Source organism: Poecilia reticulata, chromosome 5, assembly GCF_904066995.2.
Source record: "Poecilia reticulata chromosome 5, P_reticulata-male-v2, whole genome shotgun sequence".
NCBI lineage: Eukaryota > Metazoa > Chordata > Actinopteri > Cyprinodontiformes > Poeciliidae > Poecilia > Poecilia reticulata.
Genome location: NC_088834.1, coordinates 1626382 through 1649874, shown reverse-complemented (window position 1 = coordinate 1649874; position 23493 = coordinate 1626382). Strand labels below are relative to the sequence as shown.

The following is a 23493-nucleotide window of genomic DNA, read 5'->3' as shown; positions in this document are numbered from 1 at the left end:
TTGATGATTTGGTTGAGGTTTTAACATGCAGGAATGATTCTTTTAGTTCAGATCTGGAACTATTGTTATTGTTTCCCAAGACAAATTAAACGCAGGTTTGGACAAACAACCCTAACTTTTTTGTCCAAAAATGCAGGTTTTGTCCAAAACCATATGGTTAATGGTTAAAGGCAGGTTAATATTAAGCTGCAGCTTTAGGAACCATATAGCAAACAGTGGAGAATGAATAAATCAACAGTGTGTGAATAAATGATGCATCAATAACAAACTCCTGCATTGGCACTTAAAAAACCTTCAGCAACTCTTATAAATTTAAAACCAAATAAACCCAGTAAAGATGAAACTGAGAACAAACTGTCCAAAAACCAAACAGGAAGATGTGTAGAAAAAAACAGGGAAAATGAATAATTAATTGATTTGAGTTTTTGGGAAATTGCTGCAATTGGAATTAAGTATGTCTTGGTTTTTATTTCTATTATTGCATTATTATTTTCTTGGTATTATGCTGCCAATTTTATTATTTATTAATATTTTGATCAATCTTAATTTTATTTCTTGTTTTTTCGTTTGTGTATCTGTAAAGTTGTAATTTTTGTGAAGCATTTTGGTCAGCAGAGGTTGCTGTAAATGTGCTTTATAAATAAACTCATGCAGAAAAGTGTTATATATAAATGAAACATACATTTAATAAATAAAAAAGTAAATAAATAAATAAATAAAAATGATTTTTGTGGTTTGTCCCATTATTTTATGTTATAAGGTGCAGGCTACTTTATTCCTTTTCAATCTTTTATTTTCAAGAATTCAGCATGCTGATGTGAGTGAAGCATCAACATAGCACAGCGTGAGATTAAGTGATGTTGCTACTGCTGCAGTGGTTGAGTTGCAGTTGTGCTGATTTTGGAGAAGTGGAGCATCTGAAGGTGATGAATCTGTTAACAATCAATCTTCAGCAGCCTTATCTGGTGACCAGACGCTGTTGTGTTGGATGTGTGGGAAGACAAAGTTTTAATTCTCTGTGGCATCGTTTGTTCTTTCACTCTTAGAATGAGTGAAAGAACTCACAGTAGCTACATTTTCCAATGTGCGCAAATCTTTGTCCATGTTCTGCTAATGTTGAAAAATCACAATTTTGTAATTGTGGTGCTTCCATTAAATAAGAAATTTAATTAAAACCCACTGTAAATAAGTAAAATAATGGCAGCAGAGAGGAGATGTTTGGGAACCTTTAGGTTTCATTAAATCCTAAAAAGCAGTTTGTTAACATTGTAGACTTGTATCTTTTGTCAGACTGATAATTATAAACCTCAGCTTCCTTCAGCTTTATACAGACAGAAGTATCTCAATATGCAGACGACTCAGTTCTCTACTTCTGTAACAATCCATCTACAGAAATCAGTGATTCTGTTACTGTGTGACTAAATAAAAAGAGTTTTGTGTTAACAATATGAGCTGTGGTGAGTTGGTATTATATTGTTTAGTAAAAAAAGAGATAAAAACAGTTTTCCATCCCAGTATAACTGAAAACAGAGTTCTGTGATCCACAGAGAGCTCGTTGGTTTATTTTTTGTTATGGCCTTTCTACCTATCTTTTATTTTCAAGTTTAGTTTTAAATGTTTTTTTTTTCTTATTTAACTTTGACCTAACTTTATAACTGAAGCAGTTCTCATGTAAAGTCCAAAGGTAGTTTCCAAATGGGAAATGTTTTCTGCCTCTTATTTTCACTGAGAGGAAACAAGTTTGTTGTTGGTCCAGCAAGGACTTCCAGCGTCCAAAAAGAGATGAAGACATTCGCTCCACATCACTCTGGACTTTATTTTACTGTCAACCCCGTTTGGTTTTAACCCCAAATATGAAAATTTCTTTTAAACTCTTTGTCTCAAAGTTCAGATCTTCTCTCTCCAGCTAGCAGCGCCTTTCGGTGCAGTTCTGTTGGCTGAAAGTGACAACGGCTTTGGGGTTCTGGTCCCCTGTCATACCCACTCCTGCACCGGGTATTTGTAATAATGCTGCATCATCGTGTTCTGCTGCGCTCCTTTGCTCTTAAACTGGAAAATGGTGTAGATCAGCACCAGGATGCAGAGCGACAGGATGCAGGGTATCACCACGGCGATGGCGTTGACGGTGGTGGGGACGTCGTTGATGGTCACGATGACGTCCACGTCGTCAAGAGGCAGCTGCCGGTCTCCGCGGTTGCTGCCGGAGCGCTCCATCTCGGACTGGTAGCAGCCCATCCAGTCTTGTAGAATAGACTTTGGATATCCAGGCTCCACCGTCAGCTTCTGGTTGTCGAACTTCCAGTACTCCTTCCCCCTGTAGAAGAAGGTGTGATCTGAGGAAGGTGGGATAATGGTGTGGATGGTAGAGGGTGATGGATGACACAAACGGAGAGAAGGTAAATTCAGGGTTAGGTCTTATTTATTGAAGCTATTGAGACGTAAACATGAACAAGTCTGATGTGTCAGTTTCAGTTCAGCCAGCCATTGCTCTGATTTAGCCCAGACAATTGTGAAAACTGGATCATTTAGCTACAAAGTTTCAGCGGATTTGATCAAACTGACAATGAAGGAATCATTGTATTTTAACAAAATTTTGCAGAAAGTTATTGGGAAGTCCTTGAGGGAACAGTTTGTTCATCTGACTCGAGGTTAAAAACCTCTAGCTGCCTATGATTAACAACTGGAAGACTCATTATCTCTGGTCTGGATTGCAACTTTTGTCTTTATGCCATCATTGTGATGTAATGTTTCCATTTTGTGTTATGTTTTTAACCATGTGAAGCACTTTGAACTGACCAGTTGCTAAAACGTGCAACATAAATAAACCTGCTTTGACTTCATTTCTTTGGTTTGATGATTATTCCCTCATGGACATTGAGGCGTTTTGTTTTCACACGGTTGTGAAAACAAAAATTCGTAACCAAGGCAACAAGGAATGATTTTTACAACTGGGAGTTGTAAAAACTCTCAGTTTTTACAAGTTCAAGAACACATAGTTCAAGTGTTCCTGAACTATGACCCCAAATCCCAACATCTTTGTGACTTTTTAACTCGACAGACCAACAGAGGTATAAAGACGAGCAGCATTGGTTTAGAGAACATGAATCAAGTTAAAGTAACAAGCCAAAACTCAAATATCTTCTGAACATGAACTTGTCTTATCTGTTTGAATAACTTCAGTTTGAAACATTTTGCTGCATTCAGATGATCTGAGGCTTTATGTCATTTTAGTGCCTTCATTTCAGTTTCTGTGATATTTGAGGGGCTGTTAGGAAGCCGTTTCCCTGCAGGTGTAGAGAAGCTCTGCTCAGCATGATAAGTACATTAAAACCCAATGCAGGATTTCTACATTTTGACATTTCCCAACTGAAAGTACCTTCAAATACCAGCTTCAACAAAAGGATAATAATCAGCTTGTGATTAAAGAGGCAGGATACCCAAAAATGTTTTCCAATTGTTAACTTTTTAATTATTAAAAGAAAATACACATAATTTCGCATGTAATCTTAAAAGTAACAGAGCAAAAAAAAAAAAATCACTTCAGCTCCAGATCTTTGAATTTATTCAAGCTATCAACATTTTGGTCCAAATGTGGTGTTGATAAGACAACAGGTACCAGAACCCAACACAGACCCAATCCCAACAACAACTCAACACATGAACCTTTGACTGCAGAAGCACAGAAATACCCCCCACAAACTCTTAGCAAAATGACATAAGTAGAAAAGTAAATCTGAAATAACATTTCAGCTTTACGAGGTTTAATCTGCTGAATTGTTCCTAAGTCACAGTCACAGTAACAGCGCTGTTGAAAGCAGAGGGAATCCAACCATCAGTTTTATCTTGTTGATTCTCTTGTTCCTGCGAAACAGGTGAAGAGGAGGGGTGTTGGTATCCAATCAGGGTTTTTCTGGAGGCTGAGTAGCTGCATGCTGTGTGCTCATCCACTGCATCGCTGGATTACTGGTGGGTATCTGGGTTTGGTTAAGAAGAGGCGAGTTTAGTTTGTAGCATCTGGACAGATTCTGAAGCTGAGCTGAAAACAACCAGATGATCAGTGAGAGTAGATTATATCCATTTTCCGGTTTAAAAACACAGAGTTGGAATCTGATTACAAAGGTTTCACTCTTCATGCTAAGGACATCACAGCTGAGATCTTCATCGGTAAGATTTGTACCCTATCTGCAGTAGCGATGTATGGAAACATCTTGTCAGTGAAGTTGCGCTTGAAGGTATGAACAGGAGTGTTGGTGTCCAGATCGGAGAACGTCAGCTTTCCTCTTTCCCAGTCCAGATTCACTCTGATCCTCTGGAGTTTCTTTTTCATTAAGATAACTTTAGGAGCTGCTGGTGGAGAATCTGCTGAATATTTACCTTTACAGAATCTAATAGCCAGCCATCCAGACTGTATTTTCCCCTTCCTCTGGACCGACTCTGCAAACACACCAAGTCTCCAGTCTTCATTGTCTCCAACCTCAACATCCCAGCTGTGGTTTCCTGAGTTAAAACCCTCAGAGCTCAGGACAGACCGTGACATAAACCTCTCTGGATTATCAAGAAGCTGCTGTTCATCTCCTGAAGTCACACTGGTCAGATCATCAGACAGGAAGAGTCTTGACCCAGCCGTGTTTGGGTCCAGAACCAGAGGAGTGTAGGTCACCATGTCCTTCATGTTGCTCCAGATGTTGAAGGCCAGGTTGCCCAGATGTTTGACCTGGTCTATCAGAGCTCCTGAGGGCAGCTGTGGATCCTCCAGCAGGGGGCAGCGCTGGACTCTTTCCACTGCAGCCTTGTAGTTGTGCAGGAATGAGACGTCTGCAGCTCTCAGCTCCTCCTCTGTGGCTCTGACTGTGTCTGAAAGAGCTGCTATCTCTCTGCTCAGAGCCTCCATCTTCTCCTTCATCATCCCTCTCTTCTGCTCCTCTTCCTCCCTCAGTGCAGCCAGCCTGGCCTCCTCTTCCTCTGCCAGAAACTGATGAAGCTTCTTAAACTGCTCAACAATCTGCCTCTCTGTGTGTCGGGCCTGGACCTTCATGTGTTCTGCTGTCTGATCAAACTCCTCTTTAACTTCCTTCTTCAGCTCCAGCTTCTTCTTTAAAGGCTCCAGAGTTTCCTGAAGTTTCTTCTTCTGTTGCTGAGCAGCTTCATCAATGGGTCTGAATCTGTGCTTGGAGTGTTTTTCTGAATCTCTGCAGACGAGACAAACTGGCTGCTGATGGTTCAGACAGAAGAGTTTGAGTTTCTCAGAGTGCAGAGAGCAGAGATCCTTTGGGATTCTCTGGTCTCTCTGCTGTAGGAATGATTCACACAGGTTCTTCAGAACCAGGTTAGAAGGAGGATCTTTGGTGAATGATGTGGTCTTACAAACTGGACACTGTTGCTTCAGGTCCTCTCTCCACCAGTTCTTCAGACACTCCCTACAGAAGCTGTGGCTACATGACAGAACCACCGGATCCGTAAAGACGTCCTTACAGACCGGACAGCAGAGATCCTCCTCTGACCTGGAAGCCATTTTGTCTCTGAGTGAAGCTGAAAACACAGAAGGTCCAGTCAGTCTCGGCTCCCTCCCTCCTCTACTAACTTCCCTCAAAGTGACTCTGAGTGTTTTGGTCCAACTCACCTTCAGTGTGAGCAGCTTGAAGCAGCAGAGTTGGAGGTTTCCACTTTTCCCTCCTGCAGCTGGACTCAGTCAGAGGAAGCTGCTAGTTTGGTCTGAAGGTGAATCTGATCGACTCTCTGCAGGAACCAACGATCAGAAACTGATTCCTGCTTTGGTTCAGGTGTGTCGGTGATGGACCTTAAACCTGCTGCCTCACCCTTAGCAGAGGCGTGTTTCCTAACAAAGTTCATATCTTAAACTTTAAGCTGCTATAAAACTCACTAATTAACAGGTTTTATATTTGTTTGCTTAAAAGAGAACAGAACTTCGGAGAATCTTGTGAAGGAAGGAATTAAAATCTACAGAAGGTCTTGTTGAGGAATATAATTATGTTAATAGTTAAAAGTTGTGTTAATTCACATTAAGATATGTTTTACTGAAAAGGAATGTGTTATGTTGTGCTGGTTCAACACCAAATAAGGTGTTGTACGAGACATTCCTGGCAGGCAAGGGACTCAGCCAGAGTCTCTGTTTGGACAGATAAGAACTAGCAATCTGACTAATGGTCCTCTGAAGGAGCAGATTTAACTTCCACGAGGTCGGCCCAGAATTCTCGGAACTTACAACACACACTCAATGTAAAACAGAGCCAGAAGCAAGATTCAGAATGCCATTGGTCAGACGGTTTCCAATACACAACAGCAGACTGAAAATGGTATAAATGCTCGAAGCCAGAAGCAGAAGACGAGACATTTTGGATTCTGAGACGATGAAAATGAGATGATGAAAATGTAATATGTGATTCCGCAGATGTGCATTAAATGTCTTCCTGGTTGTCGGTGAGCCGGAGAGAATGGAGTTTTGTGTATCGTCTCTTAATTCATGAGTTTAGCACCTTTGAATTCCTCCATAGTCTCAGGAAAGTGTCCAGATTCAGACCCGCCCACCACTTTGAAAGACCTTGTTGCTAAAAGGTGCTTTGCAAATAAAATTTGATTGATTGAAAGGAAGAAAAGATAAAAAAGAAGACAGGGTACAGATATGAATGGACATCTTGACTTCAAACTCTGCTCTTGACACAAATCGCTTCAATCACAGCATAACAGAAACGTATAAAGAGACGACTAAATCATCTTATCAAACCTTTTCCACCTCAGACAGACCTTAAACCAAGTTATATTTCCGACTTGTGAGATGATCGTGCTCACTTAGATCCAATATGATGTCTTGAGACCAGGGCAAGAGAAATGCCCCATAGCTGAACCTGATGGGTGTCCCCCGCCAGGCACCAGCACCCCTGGTGACCCCTAAAGGGATACGGGATGATGGACGGATGGATGAAACAGCTGGATGTTTTTTGTTAAAAGCCATAAACCTCAGCAGAGGTCGCTGGACAGGGCAGGGCAGGGCAGGGCCATGTATGGATGAATGAGTTCCCCAGGCTACACTTAGAAGGTTTTAACTGTCCTTTCTCCATCCAACAGAAAACAAAGGGTACGGTTCACCTATCCCTCAGTGAGGGAAATGATAAATGGGGCTTTATCAAGACCAGAGAACCATGAAGAGCTTCACACCACATTCAGTCATTCACCCATTCACAGCAAACTGCTGGCAGTAGCCACAGCTTCCCTGGGGCAGAGGACAGACTGTCCTGCACTGGCCGCACCGTGACCTCTGACCAGGCAAGGCAGGTGAAGCGTTTTATCCAAGGTCACAATGACAAAGCCGGATGCAGCGGGTATCAAACCGGCATTACGGGAACCGCTGCCACCACCGTTCCATGATGTTGGCCACAGTGGTCCCACAATAGCTGCGGTAAGACAACTTTCTAAAAAAAGTTTCTGCATTAAATCTCTTGCAACCTGTGTGTGTACTGCATCCTTGTTAAGCATTTCTGAGAGAACTTTAGAACGTTATCTTTTAACAGTCTGTCGCTTTGTCGTTTTATTTCTAAATTAAAACTTTGATTGTGTTACCTCAAACAACAACCCTCTGCTGACGGAGATGCTCTATTTTTCTGATGCTTGATGTTCTTCGCACCGCCTCAGTTGAACTGGCTTTAGGGTTTAGTTTGGATACAGAACCCGACCCAGGGCTCCGTCCTGCAGAACGCTTCATCATGGCTGAGCTGACGGGTTTCATTTAGACGTATTGAAAAGCGGCATCATGCTGGTACTCACATCCCTTTCTGGTGGTGAAGGCTCCCTGGGGAGAGTCGGGGACTCCGTCCCACACACTGATGGACTTCGGGTATCCCGGGTCCACCGTCCGCTTCTCCTCATTGTAGCGCCAGTACTGGTTTCCTTTGAAGAAGTAGGTTTTCCCAAAGACCTCCCAGCGGACGGCGGCATCGATGCCGTCTTTGGGGAGGAAGCTGCCCAGCTCCATGAGGCTCTGAGGGTAACCCGGCTCGGCCTTCACCTCCTTAAACACCCAGAACTTATCACCTGAAATAAAAACAAAGGGGCAAATCAACGTTTTTTATCTTGATTGAATCTTTTAAATGTTAATGTCTAGCATCTGTACTCAAACACAAAATCTTACCAAGTATTTTTGGTCTAGTTTCTAGTGCAAACATCTTAGTTCACTTGCAATAAGACAAAACTAATTTACAAATAAGTTTTCAGCAAGGTATAAGAGCTTATTTTAAGTCAATAATTCCTTAATACTGATGTATACGTTTATTTGCATAGCACATTTCAAAATCAAGGCAAATCAAAATGCTTTACATCATAAAAACACAAAAATTAAACATCATAAAAAGTGAGAAACCAGAAATGAACATTACCATCATCAAAATCATCACCACGTCGAATATGTTGGTCAATATTCCATTTATTATGGTTCAGAAGCTAAACAAGTGGGTTTTCCAGTTTCTGTAGCATGGGGAAATGTCTGGCGATAAGTGAAATTACCAACTAAATTATAAATGAAATGATGTCAACAGTACAGGGGGAGATGGCATCTCATGCAAATCCTCCAAAGATAAAGTAGCATAATTTTAGAAACAAGAAAGATCTGAAAAATTGGACAAAGGAAATCCCGAATTATCCATTGATTTAAGTAATAAAGAAGAACATTGAGCTACTAAACAACTTGAAACATGTTGGATATCAAAGTCATTATATTTCTGGTTCTTTTTATGTCCTGAATTCATAGCAACTAAAACCACTGGAAGTGTTTGTCAGGCTCATCAGTGATCTCCTGGTTCCTGTTTAATTTCTCCTACCTTTGAAGAAGACGAACTTTCCGTCGGACCTCTCGTAGGCAGCGTCGATGCGAGGAGGCAGGCCCTTCCAGAACTGGTCGATCTCTATGGGATAACCCTCCAGGACCTTGTTGTTCTTCAGACGCCACAACCAGCGATCCTGGAGACAACAAGCAGAAACATCAGCCTTCATTCACCAGTCTGAGCTGCAGCAGCACAGTAGCTGGAGAGTTGTTTGCTGCTCGGCAAACAAACCGGACCAAATATCTTCAATTAAACCAGAACTGTGTCACTTTGAAGGACCCAGAAGAGAAGGATTTCCTGGCTTCTTTCACACCAGCACAGTTCAGTCCGCTTTAATTGACATCCAGTCTGTTTATCTAAAGTCCGGTTCAGTTGGTGTGAATCGAACCAAAAAAATCTAACTCTGGTCCTCCAAACCTCGGTCTGGGTTTGGTTGAAGTGAACTCTGGTTTGGTCTGAATGCATATGTGAACACCAAGTGGACCAGAGACTGCTCCATGAAAAGGAAGTGGACAACAGTGAAGGGCATTCTGGGTAAATTCAACCAAAACAAACGCAGCAGCCTAGTGCTAGCAGGAGAAATGGCTCATGGACTTTAGCCAACAGTGAAAAAGGAATCCTACAACCCCTAAAATCTGACGCCTCCATTTTGTTTCCATTTGGTAAAAGGAAGTTGTGCTCGGTGTCTTCAAAGGTTTTTGAGTTGTTTTCTTCAGTGGTTCTTGGTGCAGCGTCCAGTTAGCACGTTTAACATGCTAACTGTTAGCACGTTTAACATGCTAACTGTTAGCACGTTTAACATGCTAACTGTTAGCAGAGCTGTGGGTTCCTTTGTAATTTCCCTGAGGTTTGAACACACTAAAATGTTTCCACCTGGGAAATAATCTTTGTCTCAGCAGAAAACTTCAGATATGTTGGTGCTGACCTTTGAACCCTTCCCAGATTGGCATTGTGTTATCACATGTCTGGATGCTCAAACACAAATTTCTTTAGAAGATAAATAAATCAGGTTATAAGTTATGTTTTGTTCCTGGTGAGGTTGAATTCATGACCAGATGAGTGTCAGAACACATTCCTATGTTTTCCTATAACATCTGATGTAACATTCATCCTTAATCTGTTCCTATCTTGAATAAAGTCACGCCGAAGCATCAGCCTGTCTCTTCCTGTTGTTGACAGATGGAGGACAGGTGTGGACAGGTGAGCTGCCAGAGGAGATGAATACTCTCAGTGACAGGTGATCCTGAAGGTAGACGGGGAGCTAGATCAGTCTGTGACCTTTTCTACAATTCAGCTTAAAAATCAGAGACGTGAATGGATTTTTATTCTTCCATCCGTCACCAAGAGTTAAACACTATCAGTTGCAATAATGCATTTTCTGCAATTTCTCTGTAATTTCTCTGTTTACTCACTGATGCTTCAGCGTTTATCTGTAGATTTAAACAGACTGTTTATTTCTATTAACTGCTATTAACTTTAACGTTCCAATAACATAGAAAGTAATCCTGGTTCAGTTCTTCTGTTTCTTCTCAAACATAATATTATCAAAAACAAACCTGGAGTTTCGCCTTCATTCTTTCATACATGTTTGAGAAATCCTTTAAATCCCATGGCAACTACTCAGCTAAAATGTCTCGGGGGACGTAGCTCCGCCTTCAAGGCGCAGCTCCTCCCGCACTCAGCTCCTTCAGACTAGCCAGCAGCAATTAGCAAATGAACTGCTGAGTTCATTACTGCTACTTGTCAGTGAATTGCTGGTAAAGATGTAGTTAAAGGGTTAATAGAGGAGCCATGTTGGGTAGATTTCCTGAAGAAGTTGGAGTTTTTAAAGTAACAGAAGCCCAATTTCAAGGCATTAAATTTGGAATTGAAATTTCTTTCATATTTGATGTGTAGCATTTTTATAACAATTGAAGGTATAAAATGCTATAAATTGTCAATATGTGGCTGGAAAACAGAAGGATTTCCTCTCCACTGTCGCCCCCTATTGGCCCAGAAGAGAGAGTGCTGCAGGTTTATGACTTGATGCTTTGCTAGGTTTCCTTAGATAGAATATTTTTGTCTCTCTCTGATGGACACAATGATCACCTGACTACTCTTGAACTATTCTGACCTACTTTTAAAAAGAAAGAATGAAAAGTCAGAACAGAATAGCTTAACGTTGAAGCTTAATTTCTCTGCCTCACATGCAGAGCAGTGAAAGACAAAGAGAATGCAAAAATATTTCTCTTATTAGAAATTAAAAACAATAAATTAATAATCATTAGACTTAATATAAAAGTCTTTAACTGTGGTTTTGATGTAAACCAGCTGCTGCATTGCTCATGTGGTGAGACACAGTCAGCTGCCGAGATGTTGGAGGATCTCATCAATGTTTCAGAGAAAATGAAAAGTAGGTCATTTAGTTTCAACCACATCAGCAGCGAACAGAGCTTCATATCAGCAGCTAGCAGATAGTTAGCTCTGGGAAGCTAGCAGATCTTTAGCTGAGTAGCTAGCAACTTTAAAGCAGCTAACAGAGCATTAGCTCTGGAACTAGCAGAGCATTAGCTCAGAAACTAGCAGAGCATTAGCTCAGGAACTAGCAGAGCATAAGCTCAGGAGCTAGCAGCTTTAGAGCAGCTAGCAGAGCATTAGCTCAGAAGCTAGCAGAGCATAAACTCAGAAGCTAGCAGAGTATTAGCTCAGGAACTAGCAGAGCATTAGCTCAGAAGCTAGCAGAGCATTAGCTCAGGAACTAGCAGAGCATATGCTCAGGAGCTAGCAGCTTTAGAGCAGTTAGCAGAGCATTAGCTCAGGAGCTAGCATAACTTAGCTTAGCAGTTAGCAAACTAAAGTTCAGAAGCTATCAGAGCTTCACCTCAGCAGCTCGTATAGCTTAGATTAGAATAGTTTTAACTAGCAGAGCTTTAGCTCAGCAGCTCCTCTCTGCGGCTGAGTAAACTCCTTCAGGAAGGCGTGAGGCTGGGATTCAAACCGCAGACCTCTCTGCCGCCCCACCACCACTACGCAGCCCCTCCTAACAGATCAGTTCTATCAGTTCTATTAGTTTTGTGTAATTAGTGGAAATGTCAGCGTCCACATTCCTCCATCTCTCCCTCTAATTAACCTTTCATCTCTTTCATCCTGTGACTCGGCCCGATAATTAATGTTCTGGATCATTATCTCTCTGGGTCGGGAGCAGGACCGGGCCGGCCCGTTCTGTTCTCGGTTCGGCTCACTTTGAAAACGAACAGTTCGTTTCTGAAGAACGCCACGGTGTTGAAGTTCCCGTCGCAGATGTTGGGCTTTCCGCTGCCGGGCAGAGCGGGCCGGTCGCCGGGCGGTCGACCCGGCCGGGCGACCCGGTCCGGATGGTATTCCGAGGTGGAGTGAGTCCGTCGGGAGGGAAGCGTGGGCAACGGCCGGGTGGGTTCCAACATGGGGGTGGGGATCCCTGAGTGGGACAGGAAAAACACAGAGAGGGACCGAGGGGTTACTTTACTGACACAGAGGATCCATCCATCCATCCATCCATCCATCCATCCATCCATCCATCCATCCATCCATCCATCCATCCATCCATCCATCCATCCATCCATCCATCCATCCATCCATCCATCCATCCATCCATCCATCCATCCATCTGTCCTTTTAGTCATTTTTTCTAGCTGTTCCTTTAATGTTTCAGCCTTCAGTCTATGTATTTCCTCTCTTTTTTCTGTGTGGTTGTGCTGAGCAGAAACGTCTTTGTTCAGATTATCTGAACGCCGTTTCTGGCCTGAATAAAGTCCGTCTGATCTACAAACGGCTCTTTGACTCCTGCATCTTCACAGAGGAATAAAAACCCGGCCGTGTTTTTTCCCTGAAAGGTGGAAACAACCAGAGGAACTCAGTCAGGTATCGGCACCAAACACTGAGCTGCAGAGAAAAGATGCTGCTGATCTCACGCTTCCTGTCAATGTTTCCCTGAAATGTCAGCCGTGCATCATGACCTTTAAGGTGATAATCAGTTTTTTTTCAGGCTCTGATCATTAAAGTGAATAAGAGGAAATCTGACCCTACAGACACTTTCTCTTCCTCCTCTTTGTGTCTAAATAAATACGTTTTTCCCCACATTTCCACCAGCGCCATGGCGATTATTCCTCGTTTGCAGACAGAAATCAGAGTCAGAGCTGATGAAGACGGCGGCCATCTTTGTGTCTCTGGCGTAAACACGTTTTCCAGGCAGAAGCTGCTGGTTCAGATCCGTTTTCATCCTTCAAACGAAGCCCAGCTGCTGAATATTCTCCATAATTCAGCTGCTCTCTGGGCTCCGGCATTAATAATTCACACAAACAGTTTGCTGTTTTGACTTTTGCACGTTTTTGCTTTTAGATTCAGAGTGAAATGTTGTGTTCATGAACACCTCAAAGAATCCTGCTTCGACCTGCCAGTTCAGTTTTTCTTTCTCTACTTGTGTCGTGTTTCCTCACCGTAGATTTTCTGGATGCCCTGCAGGTCGTCCATCGGCAGCTTGAAGTTGTGCGTGTCCATGTACTGGTAGAAGGGAGCCATGATGGCGCTGGGGTCGTTGGAGTGCTCCAAACCCAAAGCGTGGCCTAGTTCATGCACCGCCACCAGGAACAAGTCATTACCTGGACAGACAGACGGCAGAAAATCAAAGATGGCGTCCAACACACTGAACCACTGATCTGCAGGTGGTTTGTTAAATTCACAGTAAAATCTGTTTCTATCACTCTCCTCTTCGAAGTAATACCAGTCCCAAACGAACACACTGAGTCTTTAAATATATAATCTGAGAGAAAATAAATTATTTAGATCTCATGAAACACCAAACATGTTGGATCTGGAGAAGAGAAATATCTTTATATTTGATGTAAAAATCCTGCTGAGCAGCAGTTAGCGCTCTGAACAGGAAGTTTAACACATTTTCCACTAATAATAACAATAATAACAACAACAACAACAACAATAATAATAATAATAATAATAATAATAATAATAATAATAATAATAATAATAATAATAATAATAATAATAATAATAATAATAACAATCTGTAAGGTGTCCCACATCACCCTCCTTTAGCTCATTGCTAATGGAGGGTGATGAGCTAAAGATTAAAAGTTATGCTAAATTCACCTGCTGATAACAGGAAATGGACTTCCAAAATAAAAGCTGGGTTTTCCAAACCTCTTTATAAACTCCTGATTTTGAATTTCTTCCTGTCACCTCTTCATCATTGTTTCTTTTCTTGCCCAACATTTCAACAGAAAACAAAGAATGAGCCGAATCCAGATGTTCATCAATGAAACAGAAACAGAGACGCATCAGCGTTGAAGGATTCAGTCTCTTTTATTTTGATAGTGCACTTCCACACTAGTGAATTTACATATTAGTTAAAAGTTAGATCTGAACTAGCTAAATGTTTAGTTTAAATACATAGTTTACGCTGAGTGAATATTTACTTACTGTCTTAGCTCGGAGCTAAATTGGAGCCATTTCCACTGCTAATTAAATATTTAGTTTAAAACTGTGACTTTCATAAATGACTGAGTAACGTGGTGAAATATGACTTTAAAGGATGAAATCTTATTATGACAAATAAACCAAATTCTTTCTGTTAATTTTTGACTTTGCAGCTTTAGAAACGGCGCTCCATCTAGTTTAGCTAAACATTCAAACACCTTGATGCATATTTCCATAACCAGAAGTACAAACTTGACCTTTTTCTACTTTAGACATTATTCTTCAATTAGAGAAACATTAATAAAAATGTTCTGATCTGAGCAGAGAACATAATCTGTTAATCAGATTAAACTCAAAAGTTTAACAGGTTTAAGCTCCGCCCACTACTTGACACACTTGATATAAACAGTTAATGATTGTTGAGCTGTGATTGTTTCCCCCAGAAATATCCCATATTGTTTTATTTTTTAAAGATGGAGCCGATATAATTGAATTAATCCTCCTTCTCCTGCATCACTGCAGGTTTTTACATCGGAGAAAATGCTGCATTTAATCCTGGTGTGTGAGTTACTACAGTAAAGAGGTGGATAATTTTCCATCTGAAGCCTCTTTCCTTCCCGCCCTGCTGGTTCTGAAGGAGACCGGAGGCCCGGCCCGTTCTGAACCCACGTGGGATTCGATAATCTGGACTCTGAGCTGCTGTCAGATAATTAATAACTTCCAGCCGCCTGACGGAGGAGCTGAGACTCAAACACTTCATGAGCTCTCTAATTGGTTCGACTCTGCCTGAACCTAATTACAGCCCATAATTCTCTGCTCTTCTCGATGCGTTTGAAGATTACAGCCTCCTCCAGCTCCCTGGACGCCGACTTTCTGCTCTGCTCAGGCCTTTGAACGCATCACTTCCTGTTGCTGAAGCCTGCATTTTCACTTTCAGTTCTATTCGGTTTTACTTGCATGGCGCCAGTTTACATTCACGATCAAACCGGAGCGTCAGGTCGTCACCACGGCAACACAACGATCTAAAAGTGAAGATTGTGGTTTTACAAAATAAACTTGCGATTTTACTAACAATGCGGAATTTTAAAAATAATTTCTGTTGAAACTGTCAAATCAGATTTAATAATAATTTTATTCACGATAAACAAACGTAAAAATGCTGTTTGCCTGTTCAAGGAGGAGCTGAGCCTCGTAGGCGGGGCTAAGTCCACCCAGGTGTTTTGCACTGCTGAATGGTTGCCATGGAGATTAAACTAACAAAATGAAAAGGTGTTCACACTTTTCCTCGTCTTGAATAATGTTTCTGCTGCTTGCACAGATTTAATTTTCAGATTTTGTAAATACTTTAATGAACAAATAAAAAAAAAAGGAAGCAACTTTAAACGTTTTTTAATTCATGAACATTTTTATTTTATTGTTTTCTGTCCATTAATTTGATGGAATAAAACAAGATTTTGTGTCATTTTCTTAAATGTCTGGACATGCTGATCAAATTACATTATTGACTGAACATTATTTAGTTTTCATTTTCTATTAAATTGTGTTTAATTTAACTATAATTGTGTTGTAGTTTCCTGATTTTGTTTTGAATTGATTTAACTTTTGCACCTGTTGACACAATTTGTGTAGTGAAATCATTTTAACCTTATTTATATAACCTTTATTTTGTTTTAACAGGATAAACTGAGCATCGTCAAGTGACAACAGATGAAAAACAGTTTTTTGGTTAATTCTGGCACGTTTTCAGTAAATGTGAAATATATCTACCAAATCAATTAAATTAAATAAATAAATTTAAACCGTCTTCGTTGATGGTTGCATAAAGTAAGCACCTCTTAATGAATCTCTATTTGTTTCTACAAACCAGAGGAGGGGTGAGTCCCTCCATGAAGAGAGCGGTTCTGGTTGCTGCGGTTCTGGTTCCTGTGGGTTGCTTTGCCCTCAGTTTTGTCCTGCAGGTTAATAACGAACCGTCACCAGACTCAGGTGGGAACATGAAGTTTTAATCCTAAGTGAACAATGTGTCCCGTTTGTCCTTCTGAAGCGGATAGCATGAATCACGCTGCGCTATCTGCTCGCTAATCTTTCAATTACACCGTGTGTGTGTGTGTGTGTGTGTGTGTGTGTGTGTGTGTGTGTGTGTTTGATAGAGACAGACAGAGCACTGCAGGTTGAAGAGCTTTTAGGGAAAGCAGAAACACGTTTAAATGTGTCTCAAACACTTCAGGAGGAAGGAAACTCGGAGAAAGTTTTTCGTTTGCTGCCACCTTGAACTGTAAACTTTGTTTCCGTTAAGTTTTTCTCTGAAACCTGAAGAAGAAGTGGATTAAAAATAATGAAATTCTAACCTCAAACGTTCAAAAGACACGACCACGGTGGAAAAACGAAACACTTTGCTGCTTCCACAGAGGGGAAAAAATCAATCAGGTGATCCATTAATAAACTGATCAGAACCAATAATAAGTACCGTTCAGAACCGTTTCAATAAGTAAATAGACAATTAAAATAAAATAAAATGAAACATTTACATAAAAATTTATAAATAATTAAAATAAAACAAAAAAGAAATTAAGCATTTAAATTAAAATAAATAAAATATGAAAACAAAACAAAAATCAAACTGAACATTTTAATAAAAATAGAATAAAAATTAAAAATTGATTTAAATTAAACATTAAATGACTCCAAGATGTAAAACAGTTCAAATAAACAATTAAAAACCAGGCAATAGATTCTGACTGCCGGTTTGACCTCTGTGACCCCGGGCGGCGGCGGCGACGGCGGCGGCGGCGGCGCTCACCGTCATGGTTGGCGTTTCCCAGCGTCCACGGCTCGTCCGAGTCGAAGTGGGTGTCTCCTCCGATGCCGGCGCCCGGGAAGTAGGCGTGGGCCAGGAATCCCCCCTCGCCGTCAAACGGAGAGCTGTCGCCATGGAAACCAGAGGCAAAGAAGATGATGATGTCGGCGTCTTTCCCGTCGCTCTCCACGTCTGAGTTTGGGACCTCCTGATTGGATGAGAGGGAGGAAAATTAAAAAAAAATGATTTTTATAACGGAGATGAGGAGAAGCTGCCGGTTTCCGACCTGGAAGGAGAGCGGAGTGACAGCCTGCCACACGTTGAAGGCTTGGCGGATCGCTCGGTGCGTGTCCTTCTCCCCCACCTTGGGGGTGTAGTTTGATATCCTGGGGGGCAGAGGGAATCATTTTTAGTATTTTTCTTACACTTCAGCCTGGAAACGGACCAATCAGAGGACAGGAAGCTCAAATTAACGGAGTTATCAGCTCAAAGTTTAGTTGGCAAAATAAGAAAATAAGTAAAAAATGATAACTTAAAATGAAACAAAAATTAAACATTTAAATAAAATTAAATTACATTAAAATATCACATTAAATTGAAATGTATCAGACAGAAAAATATAGCAAATCCCACAAATACTAAAAAAAATAAAAAACACCAACGTGTGAATAAAATGTTTATCTATCTACTTATTATCTATTTTCACTTAGGAAAAAATAGAGTTAAAACAGGAAAAAATGATTAAATAAAATAAAAGGATAAACTTGTCCGTTTTTATTTCCCCCCCAAAACTGCAAACCTCTAATTTGTAACCAGTTTAAATGAATGATATTTTTATTATTATTATTTTTTAAAGGTTTTATTGGCTCTAGTGGCCAATAAAACTAGTGTCTTTATTTGGTAGTTAGTTAAGAGGAAAATGGGTAATGAGAGAGGGGGAAGACATGCGGCAAAGGTCGCCAGGCCGGGAATCGAACCTGCGACAGCCACGTTGAGGACTGAGGCCTCCATATGTGGACTGTGCTTAAGCCCTGCGCCACCACAGCACACCATGAATGATTTTTTTAAACTCTTGGAAAAAAGATAAAGTTTTATAAAACTGATACAAACAGGCCAGAACTCTGCAGACCAGATAACTGAAGCGCTTCGGCTCCACCGCTGTGCAGACGGTACAATTATGATCCCAATCTGTGTTTTTTGAGTTGAATCATTTCTCTCTGATCTGCTGATGTTTCCATCTGAAGCTGCAGCTCGGTTAATGTGCAGCTGCAGATAAACGAGGCAGAAAGGTCGTTACAGAGTAATTGCAGGAGAGGAAACGTGCCGTCCATTTTTATTGGCTTTTATCGCTCGTCTCACCGGCAGATCTGGAGAAACTCAGCGCAAAACGGCTGGAGGAGGAGACGGATGGAGGGATGGAGGGCAGAGAAAGGAAGAGAGGAAGAGGAAGGACGCTGCAGGAAAAGGTCCGGCGAAGAAGCTCAGCAGATTTCTGATGTTTTAGATGAAAACCCAAACTAAACAATCAGAACCACGTAAATCTAATTAACCCCTTCAGACCTGATTTTTATCAATGCAGAGAAACATAAATAAATGAATTTTTACTCCACTTCAGCACTAAAATACAGAAAAAACATTTTCTTTTGCAAGCAGTTCAGCAGTCAGTGTTTATGCTCATAAAAAACATAAAAATAAAACAATTAAATAAAATAAATCACCTGTAAAACCACAAATAAGCTACAAAATGCTACGGATACATTTTTTCTCGCATGTTCACACCAAATAATTAAACGTTGGCTCATATACTCTTGATGTCCATTCAACTTTTTATATTTCTATATACACTTTTTTTTTTGACAAAAACGCAAGTATAAAGAAAAGGAAAAACTAATTATATATATTCCTGCTTTTATTTTAAACCTTGACAGTTTTGGTCCTCCATACGCTCAGCCTCTGTTGTCAACTGGAAACGTTTTCTGTCGTTTCGTCTCCGTTTGTGTGTTTTGCTTTCTGCGCTCAGACTTCCCAGAACATGAAGAGGGATTTACGGGAACGTCGCTGGGTGAACGCACAGCTGCAGCTCCGCCAAGACGAACAAGCACCGAAACACTCCCACGGGAGTCGGCGGAGGAAGGAGAAACTGGAACAAAACTCAGCAGGTGGGAATAAATACTTCATGTATGCTAAACGATCCGATGCAGCCAAACTGTCACCACACGCCTCATACAGAGCGTCGTTTAAAGAGACGGGGCTTCGGCGCCTCAGAAGACGAGCAATCAGATTTGAAATGATCGGAGCCTGCAGGCCCGTTTGGACTGACGGGAGGCGAAACAGGAGGAGGAGACCCAGAGTAACCGGAGCTGACTCTGCAGAGTGGGAGGCAGCGCCGCCGGGATGCCTTCAGTGTCCCGCGGGGAGGCGGTAATTTACATTAACCCGATGGAGCTCTGAGTGGGACGGTGCGGGCGAGGCGGAGTGGGATTGATGCGGTCCAATAACAGATCATGTTGCCTTGGAGAGTTTTAGTTACGCAAAAATCTGAGTGGAATTTCCCCTTGGCAACAATAAACTTAAAGGGGCAGTATCAAGCTTGGCATTTTTTGATCATGTTATAATTTGATTTTCTCATCAAAAACAGACCTGGAGTGTTGCTTTGATTATTTCATGCATGTTTGAGAAATCCTTTAATCTCCATGGCAACCATTCAGCTGCTCAAAATGCCTGGCTGGACCTAGCTCCGCCTTCAAAACGCAGTTCCACTCAGCTCCTTCAGACTAGCCAGCAGGAATTAGCAAACAGCTGGTGGAGCTGCTGAGCTCGTTCTAGGAGCTGCTGCTCAGAGCGACGCTGGTGAAAACGTCGTTAAAGGGTTAATAAAGGAGCCATGTTGGGACGACTTCCTGAAGGCGGAGCTTCAGAAAAAGCAGGAGCTTCTTAAAGAGACAGAGGCCCAACTTCAAGGTGTAAAATTCAAATTTATTGAAAGTCATGTTTGAGATTTATACATTTAGATAACAGCTGAATTCAAATAAAAAAAAAATACTTTATTCACCCTAATGGGAATTAAATTATATTCAGCTTTTGCCTTGTTAATCAGTTGTTCCCTGTTGTAAACCAACCTGTTGCTATGGTTACTTATCACCACTAAAATAGCAAAGTATGAAAAATATTGCCGAAAAGGTGTCCGACTACGCAGAGTCCAAAACAAGAAGGGACGGTTATCCAGAAAAGGTCATTTTTTCAGCAATTATTAAACTATTTTAACTTTACTTTTTCAAGCGCCAACCTCCACATGTGTCACCAGAAGGTGCGTCTCTCTCAGTTGCACCACTGGAACCAACATCCCTGATATTAGTTCCTACCTACAAACTTCCAAAATAAATGTCATCTTGATGCAAATAAAATGCATAATGCAAAATAAAATAAAAAAGTAAAAATGCATTTCTTATGCTCATTCATTCATTTAGCAGCAAAAAGGTTGTTTAACAGAAAATGTAGCTTATTTTGCCAATATTTTGTTTTTTGATTAATTATGCTGTAATTAACTCGATTAAACTCTTTATTTAAGTCCCACCACTATTATTATTATTATTATTATTATTATTATTATTATTATAATTATTATTACTATTATTATTATTATAATTATTATTATGATTATTATTGTTATTATAATTATTATTATTATTATTATTATTATCATTATTATCATTATTATTATTATTATTGTTATTATTACTATTATTATTACTATTATTATTGTTATTATTATTATTACTATTATTATTATTACTATTATTATTATTATTACTATTACTATTATTATTATTTCCTTTTGAAACGTAGCACTAGCAGCAAATTATTAATTCATCTGTCTTAACAGTTTCCTTTCTGCGGTACAGCCTGGTTTACTGCTTATTTAACATAAACCATCTCTGGCTCTGAGTTTTGTGGATGGGAGTATTTATGGGTTCTGCCTAAAAGCCCGGTGCCGGTCCCACTGGGCCGGGCTTCGTTCCCCAGCACACTGCCTCTCTGCTAAATCACCACAGAGGATTTAACTCATCGGTCGCTTTATTCACCAGTTGATGCCGTTTAAGTAACGAAACTAGAAGGAGAAGCTGCAGGGAAACAGCTGCAGGTTGTTTTTGGTTAGATTTCTACTAAAGTTTGGTGGAGCCATGTTGGTTCTGGAGGAGCAGGATGTGTTCAGTGTCTCCTGGGAGTTTCCTAATCTGCTTTAGGGCCTCTGAAGAGAACCAGCAGCAGAGAGAATGGTGCATTCAGGGTACCGTGGGACACTCTGGTTAACAGCACAATAACAATAATGAATTGTTACTGTTGTTGTCACAATAACTAATTTTGCTGGACGATAAATCGTGATAAACAATGTTGTTTTGAGACCATAAATTATTAAAACATTCTCTTAAATTCAAATGAACTTTTAATACTGGAGCTGGAAGACATTTTAAATAAATAAAACAACAAATTAAATGAATTATGAAGTCTCTGTAAACAAGATTGTTTTTCAATAAAATGTTTAGTTGAGGCCAAAGCACCAGACTGAAGACTTTTGTCTTCCAGTTTTTACATTTTTCAATGATTGAACTCGTTTTAATGGATCATGGATGAATTGATTGATTGCTTATTGCGCCACCTGTAGGTGATCCTCTTCTCCCTCCATTTCTGCCCCGTCAGCGCGTAGCGCTTGTTCCTCTGGCGCCGGCTGGTGTGAGGATGGTCGGGGACGCCGCAGCGAGGCCGCCGCATCCACCTGGACACAAGGAGCAGCTTTGGCTCAGCGCGGGACGGGAAATGACGACAGGACGGAATATTTCAGTCAAATCTGGCAACAATCAGCAGCTGCTTTCAGGAATATTTCAGTAAAATCTGGCAACAATCAGTAGCTGCTTTCAGGAACCACAGAACTGCGCAAACTTAAATTACAAAAATAAATTCACTTAATGGAAACACGCCAATTAAAACAAAACAAAAACAACAAAAAAAGATTTTCAATAAAAAGTTTTTTGCACAGGGATAAGATACATCTTCAGGCGTCACGAGTCACATGATCAACATCAGCATGTTGCTACTGGCGGAAACCACGAAGAAGACTACTTCCTGTCCTCTTCTTCGTGATTTGTAGCTTTTATTTTATTTTAATTTTATTTTGCACAATGTGCAGCTGGATCTACGGAGCCCCTAAGGGGACATGGAGAGAGAGAAAAAAAGGAAAGAAATCCCGAGTTATTATCTCGAAAGTCGGGATCTCGAGATAATAAGTCGGGATTTATTTCCTTTTTTTTTTCTCCATGACCCCTTAGGGGCTCCGTAGAGCCAGCTGCACATTGTGCAAAAAAAAAAAAGCTACAAATCACGAAGAAGAGGACAGGAAGTAGTCTTCTTCGTGGTTTGTAGCTTTTTTTATTTTTATTTTATTTGGCTCCACCAGAGCCCGCTGAGCATCACAGTTCATAAAAAGTTGAATCTGATTGGTTGAATTATGAATATATTTCACATTTACAGCCGTCTCTGCCATGATTTTTAATTAATTCTCTCATTCACGCATCACTTTTATCTAATTTCTTATTTAATGGAAAAAACGCAATTGCGAATTTTATTTTATTCTTTTACATTAGCGGAATATAGACAGAGATTTGATCCCATTTGTCATGGAAACGCAGCGTGACTCACTCTACGGTCGTTTCGTCCAGGACTCCCGTCACCGGGATCCCGTAGAAACGCTGCATGGCCGCCACGGCGGACTGCATGGCCTTCTCCTGCCGCAGGTCCGACGTCCTGACGTCATGAGGCAGCAGGTAGCCGTAGTTCTTCAGCCACGTCTGGGAGACACGACAGGAAGGAGGGGAAAGGGTTCAAAGGTCAACTACGAACCATCAGAAAGCCAGAGACGTGAAGGGACGTCCAGCAAGCAGACAAGTTGGACCATGATGGACAGAAACATGTTTGGAAAAACCCAAACACGTTTTTAAAGAGACAGAGGCCCAAACGGCGGTAAATACAAAGTCACATTTCAAAGTCATATTTTATATATGCAGCATTTTTATAACAAGTGAAGGTAACATTTGTACTTGATGTGGATAAAAAATGTCACTATGTGGCTGGAAAACACAAAATGCCCCTTTAATGATGAGCTCCATGCAGACGGAGACAGAAACAAGCAGTCTAAACTTTCCTGGTCTGAAGAGAAACAAGCAGGTTTATCAAAATGTTTCTAATTGAACACAGAAACTAATATCTTATGATCTCCATAAACCTCAATAAAATCTTCTTCCTGCTGCAGAAACTCGGATCAGAAACCGACTGAAGAGTTTTTCCTTCTGAGTAAATCTGATTCTCATGGATCCACAAATCGATCCTAAATCCACAGATAGCTCCAGTTATGGAGCGTCT

At 40.8% G+C, this 23493-nt stretch overlaps 2 protein-coding genes across 4 annotated transcripts in view; both read right to left on the bottom strand.

Annotated features, from left to right (window-relative positions):
* Positions 1-1796: 1796 nt before the first annotated feature.
* Positions 1797-23493, bottom strand: part of mmp24 (matrix metallopeptidase 24) — a 32584-nt gene continuing 10887 nt past the window's right edge. The window contains exons 2-10 of one of the 3 annotated variants that reach the window (XM_008408264.3): positions 22774-22922; positions 21737-21853; positions 17366-17465; positions 17083-17287; positions 13286-13447; positions 12053-12267; positions 8829-8967; positions 7780-8046; positions 1797-2333 (exon numbers count right to left, since the gene is read on the bottom strand). In XM_008408264.3, coding sequence (XP_008406486.1) covers positions 1975-2333; positions 7780-8046; positions 8829-8967; positions 12053-12267; positions 13286-13447; positions 17083-17287; positions 17366-17465; positions 21737-21853; positions 22774-22922 — 1713 coding nt within the window. In that variant the 3' untranslated portion in view covers positions 1797-1974. Of the gene's footprint in view, positions 2334-3444; positions 3975-5625; positions 5737-7779; positions 8047-8828; positions 8968-12052; positions 12268-13285; positions 13448-17082; positions 17288-17365; positions 17466-21736; positions 21854-22773; positions 22923-23493 lie in introns of those variants that run through there. The other 2 variants (XM_017304793.2, XM_017304794.2) reach the window with 2 other exon arrangements.
* Positions 3981-5735, bottom strand: LOC103464276 (E3 ubiquitin-protein ligase TRIM35-like). The gene is made up of 2 exons (XM_008408263.3): positions 5621-5735; positions 3981-5529 (listed from the first exon to the last, which is right to left on the bottom strand). Exon 2 carries the CDS (start codon positions 5510-5512, stop codon positions 4130-4132), a length of 1383 nt encoding a protein of 460 aa, XP_008406485.1. The 5' UTR covers positions 5513-5529; positions 5621-5735; the 3' UTR covers positions 3981-4129.

Excerpts from the sequence above, each read along its gene's own strand:
- LOC103464276 (XM_008408263.3), bottom strand. The coding sequence starts at position 5,512 with ATGGCTTCCAGGTCAGAGGAGGATCTCTGCTGTCCGGTCTGTAAGGAC.